The sequence below is a fragment of the Pangasianodon hypophthalmus genome, chromosome 20 (genome assembly GCF_027358585.1).
Source record: "Pangasianodon hypophthalmus isolate fPanHyp1 chromosome 20, fPanHyp1.pri, whole genome shotgun sequence".
NCBI lineage: Eukaryota > Metazoa > Chordata > Actinopteri > Siluriformes > Pangasiidae > Pangasianodon > Pangasianodon hypophthalmus.
In genome coordinates, this window is record NC_069729.1 from 18,811,079 (window position 1) to 18,817,163 (window position 6,085).

At 41.3% G+C, this 6,085-nt stretch overlaps 1 protein-coding gene across 1 annotated transcript in view; it reads right to left on the bottom strand.

Moving 5' to 3' along the window:
• Positions 1–3,856, bottom strand: part of slc41a1 (solute carrier family 41 member 1) — a 28,005-nt gene extending 24,149 nt beyond the window's left edge. The window contains exons 1-2 of the mRNA XM_026932811.3: positions 3,497–3,856; positions 1,456–2,490 (exon numbers count right to left, since the gene is read on the bottom strand). Coding sequence (XP_026788612.1) covers positions 1,456–1,905 — 450 coding nt within the window. The 5' untranslated portion in view covers positions 1,906–2,490; positions 3,497–3,856. The remainder of the gene's footprint in view (positions 1–1,455; positions 2,491–3,496) is intronic.
• Positions 3,857–6,085: the final 2,229 nt, after the last annotated feature.

The window sequence follows — 6,085 nt, forward strand, 5'->3', positions numbered from 1 at the left end:
CACAAAACACTTTTCTGAGACATCGCAGGCATCGTGATATCTTTCGCTAACTTTTTTTAAAAAGAGCTATAACAAACTTTTGTACTTAACCTTTAAAACTGTAAAATGTTTTTTTTTTTTCAATTTGTTTTAGAATTTGTTACAAGTTTTCATCCTTTTCACTTTGTTGGTCGGTTTCGTAGACATCGTAGACATAAAAGATTTTGCTGGCAGTTGGTTAGTAAACGTATATATTTAAACACATATTGTGTATCGTAGAAAAATATCGTAATACTGTAATTGTTTTTGTCACATCGCCCAGCCCTAACTAGCAGTAAATAAGTAGCATATTTTCTGAGAGCCCTAAGCTTCTGGGTGTGGATGCGCAATCATCTCGCTCTTCTTGTTTCAAGTCATGATTTCATTTATAAATTATAATTATAAAAATCTAAAAGAATTCTCAGTGGTTAAATGGTATACCCTGACAAATGTTCAATTAGAAAAGGAGTGACAATATGACAATATAATATTGCTAATGTGATTATTTGTGTATTTTTTTATTGTACAATACTTTTCTATCCTTGAATGATGCCGTGAGAATGGAATTTGTATTTGTTTGTGTAGCAGTAGTTTTCTTCTTTTTCATATTTCGTGCTATTTCATAGCGCTTAAAAATAACAATGTTGGGAATTGTTCTTTTCTGCTCAGTTTTTGTGGTGGTAATGTTTGCCTAGCACTTTGTTAGCAAGTCTAATACCTATCATCATACGTTCTCTGGCATTATGCAAAGTTCTAAGTATCGTGATATGATTTTTTTTTTTTACCATATTGCCCACCTCTTCGATCTGTCTTTAATGGGATGTACCAATAAGGCCTCTTTCGAAGAGATCGAGACTTGGCAAATGTGCAAAAATAAGCTATTATTAGCTCTGTATATCATTGACTGAAATGTATTTCTGCTATGCGTTTATAAAAAAGGCTCCTATTTAAGATTATACTGGAAAAAGACCAGTCATGGAGCCTTGATTCAGATGAGGAAAACAGGAAGAATTGACTCAATAGAACCTGAGTAATAGTGTCAAATCATATTCAAATAATGTAAGATTTACAGTAAACCAGCATGTTAAAGCCTCTGGGGGACAAAGGCACATCGTCAATTAGCAACGTGCTTGGATCAGCACATCCAAGGGCTTTTTCTGGTGTGTAATGTAAACACCTTAACTCCTAATATCTTTCCAGTGGATCAAAAGGCTAGCAGAGCCAAACACTGTAAAATCCTGTCTTTGGGGAACTTTCAAGACAAATAAATAAATCTTCTCTGTTCGTGTTGTACAGGAAGACCATATGGTCTTGGAATGAAAATAAAGTAAAGGTGTTAGTAGTCTGGTGGTAAGACATTCATGTTAAATTTTGGATTTCTTCAGTTTAAATAGTAAACAGGAGTCGAGTAGGATGTCTGAATCAACAAACACTTACCTGAACGATGTCAAGGACCATGCCGGCGGCCACCGTCCCAAACCCGGCCAGCAGGAAAGGGAACACGACCTGCAGTCCTATGGAAAAAGACGTCTCCTTTAGAGGAACTGGTGGCACTGGGCTTTGGTCCGTGCTCGTGTCGTCGCTCTCGTTGCTTTGGCTGCCGTTCTCCAGCAGAGCGTCCTCCTCCCTCTGACCCTTGGCGTTGGCGCGACAGTCGATCACCACCATTTCCGTCCGCTCGTTTTCCGCCTCGGGTCGCTCGGGCAAAGACGTCACCTCAGTGAGCTCGTACTCGCCGCCGCTCGGCTGCCTCTCCTCAGCCCCTGTGGCCAGGATGACCGGGTGGACTGAGCCGTTCGAAGAGATGAAGTCCTTCTTCACCTCTATGATTTCCGTCCCCGCAGACATGTCGGGCAGTTTGTCTTGCTCTTTCGACCAGAGGACCATGCGGAAGCCTTGAAGTCGTGAGTCGTATCAGAAGAAATGAAGGTCTCTTTTAGTCAGTGCTAAGTTTTGATTGGTGCTTCACCTGATCTACAGTGTCAATTTATCCCATCCAAGATGTGGATCCTCGGCTCCTCGGTTTATAATTCGCACTCTACAGGTTGAGTAAAAGAGGCAGGTGCTTTAGCCCTCTCCAGGCTTTGCATAAGATCCTGCCTGAACTTCGGTAGCATACAAATTACGTTCCCCATTCACTGCAACCTTTCCTTTTTTTTTTTTAAGGCCAACCGATAAGAGGAGGGTACATTTCACGATCCAGTTAGCGGAAACCTACAAGAATTTCACTTCAGTATTTCAGTCGGGGGAAGATCTGAACGTCCGAGAACCGTTCCACGTCTCTCTTCTCTTTCGGTGTGAAAAAAAGGGCACTTACTTGGCAGGACTGTCCCGAGCAGCTCTGGACAGTTGTACTGGCTCACTTTACACCACGTGGACCCTGAAATGTATTTAAAGGTCTCTGGAGCTGACAGATCGTGTTACAAGGCTCAGAAAAATGTGCGTAGGATCAGATCATCGTCCAGTGATCACCTGCCAAAGGAAAAGAAATTGCAGGGGAAAAAAAATACACCAATCAGAGCCTGGCACAGGAAGTGCATCATGGAAATTAACTTTTGGAAAAAAAAAAAAGAAACATCAGCCAGTGTTGAAAGAAAAGAACTCCTAGTCTTGGTTCATTTTATTTTAGACATTTGCTAAAAATCAAACAAAAACAACAAAACAAAAAATGACTTTGGCAAATCTTCTATTTGTGTATTATTTGTGTGTCCTGTTACTTCCTGGAAGATCTTTTTTAAAGGTTCTGCTGAAAAGCTCCAGCTTGCTCTGACCGGCTTCCAGCCTCCAAACCCCAGGTCTTGCTGGTGGAGATTAATCTGGAGTAGTCAGACCAAGCTGGAGCTTTTCACCAAGGTTCCTCCTTGTCTCAACTTTTAGTACTGAATGATTAAAAAAAAAAAAACTCTAATCTTTCAATAAGCAGCCTTCTCTCATTTCTAGAGTGTCCACGGCAATGGAGCAAGGCCAGTTTCCTCAATTACCTCATTACCTCCAACACCGAAACAAACTCCCCTACTTAGTAGTCTGATCAAATACACTGCAACACCGAGCGGCGTAAATTAAAAGCTCCCGGTCTGCAGCTTCTGCCTCTGCCTCTGCCTCTGCTTCACTCTCTCATCCAAACAAACAAGCAGCCCATATTTACCAGGACATCACGGCATCATGTCCGGCATGCAAAAAAAAATCCAATAAATAATATAAAACGCACACATGAACAGCAAATACAGTGTGAGAATGGGATTTAATATGGGTTATGCATTCCACGTGTTTTGGCTTGTTTATTATTATTATTATTATTATTATTATTATACATAAGTGTTATTTATTATGATGATGATGATGATGATGATTATTATTTAACAGCCTATAGATCTATAAGCACTACGCGCGCGCACTGAACAGCACCAGCACCAGCTGAAGAAGGAGAAGAAGAAGAAGGAGAAGAAGAAGAGAATATTCCCAGCACACTCATCATTACCTTCCTGCACTGACGGTCCCCGGTAGCCTCCGGCCTCCACGCCGCTTCGCATGCCTTATGTAGCGGGGTTGTTGCGCCGGACACCGGTTAATAAGTAACCGAGCCGTTAGTTACTTACATAGCTCCATTGGACGCTGCGCGAGCTCTCTCTCTCTCTCTCTCTCTCTCTCCCCCTCTCTCTCTGTCTCTCTGTCTCTGTGTCTCTCTTTATCACTCGCGCGAAAGCAGGAAGTGCCGTGTAGCGCGTAGGAGCGAGCGCAAGCGCGAGCCGGATTGATAATGATAATGATAATTTTTTTTGCCCGGCTCGAGCGCGGAGCAGAGCAGCGAAGCGCAGTGGACCAATCACGCCACCGCTCGCGCCCTCAGCTCGGCTCGACTCGACTCGACTCGGCTCGGCTCGACTCGACTCGACTCGGCTCGGCTCGGCTCGACATGTATACCACGTGATCCGGAGTGTCAGCGAAAGGCGCGCGTGGTAAATACTGAGCTGTGTGGCTTAAACAGACCCTAAGGAAATATGATCACTATTAACTCTAGGATACAGCAGATTACAGATAACTATCATCATACAAATTTGGTTAAAAAGCTAATAAGTACTTACTTACCCAGTAGTAGCTAATAAATACTTGTCACTTACACTCAAACTCTAGGTTTACACAAGCGAACCACAAAGCGACAGGCGGCCATTTTCTATACTGTAACAAAGCGACGTGGAGCATTATTTTCTCTCAAGATTTTCTCAATTCTGTAAAAATTCAAAGCGACAGATCCGAACGATTGGCTTGAATGATTCCTCAGACCAGTCCTATGACACATTTGGTTTGCAATTAGTTCTCATTTACGGTTTGACGTGCAAAATTAGAAGAAAACTTGAAAGAAAAAACACAGTATCATCTTATCCTGTCATATACGACCTCTCATTAAATGTCTATAGAGATTTTAGGAAGAAAAATAAAGCTTGGAAGGAAGTAGCAGAGATCGTTGCTGCCTCTGGTGAATGTATGTGGCTAGTACAGTTAGCTTGCTTCGCTAATATGCCAATGAAGCTAGTACAAAGGCTAGCACGTAACGTAAATCTGACAACCAGTTTATCCCAATTGTATATATAGTACATATTTAGCTATGTTAACTAAACCTATATTTTACTGGTGCTAGAGTAAAGATCATGTGACAGTCGGGGGCCTATCAGAGGACGCTATAGATGTCCGACATCTATAACATCTATAGGATCTGTAACATCTATACAATCTTTGATACCATAACAGACTGGTGAGAGAACAACTGCCAGAAACCTTAAAGTTACAGCTTTACCTCTGACTGTTACAAAGCGCTGACACTGGAGACTCCTTCCATAAATGTCAAATAAACGTCTCCTTACAATAAAACGTAATTTTCTTTGTTAAATAACACGCTTAATATGTTTATTATTAGACATAGATTATGTGGAGCGTCCGCCATACAAGACCCTGTGAATTAGCCGTTACTATAGAAACGATAACTTATAAGAAAGAAATAAACCTATATGTGTGATTGGAGCCGCTATAGAAAATGAATCAACACATTCTGATCAATACGTTTCAAGAATTCGATCTGCAAATATTGAATATTACTCAATACCCTAGGCTCCGATTTTTTTTTTTTTTTTAAGTTTTGGCATAGTGTTGGTCACACTTCTGGAGTCCGGGGTTCAATCCATGAGCTGTGGTTACTGTCTGAGAGGAGTTTCACAAGTTCTCCACGTAACCGAGGGGATGTGTATATGATGCCCTGCAACATATTGGTAAAACATTACATTTGTTAACGCAAAGGTAAAAATTCAAACTTAGTGTTACGTGCAAATACACAACCAGTAAGCTGAGAGTGTGCAGCATGGAACCCTACATCACTGGGGGAACCTTCTGAAGGATGATCACCTGACCCATTCCCAACAAAAACATGACAGTAAACGGTAAGCTTACTATTCAAAGAGCAGTTGAAGAATGTGGCATCCTGAACACTTTTAATTCGAACATTCTACCAACACGAGAACCGCACACAAACCTGGTAATTTCAAAGCAGCTTTTTTCTTGTGGTAAACCAGTTTTTAAAGCACACCTACAGATTTTTTTTTCTCTCGCAAATTAGCAGTTTTGCTGAAAGGACAGAACCGCATGGATACTTTCATTCTGTGTCCTGAGATGACTCTTTAGATTTTATCTGAGGATCAAGGCACTTTCCATTGCAAGGTGCACTTTTAAATGCTGACACTCTCAAATCTCTTACTGTCTTACGGTCTCTGATTTTCTTTTCAGCACATGAGTCAAGTATGTTTACCCAAACAGTAAAATGCAAATTCACAGAATTCCTGCCACCAGCGTGTTGATTATAAGAACATGGAGCACATCTCTGTCATCCAGAAGAAAGTAATGAACATGAGAAACAATATGATCAGTGCATTAGATTAGATGGAATACAGATAATGTACTTCTCAATAAATGTCTGAACTGAAAAGTCACAATGCAGTACATTGTTCTCAGGACTTCAAGGATCGACCTGCGCTCATGGGGCCACCACATGCGCTACTTACTCCCATAGGAATTAACATAA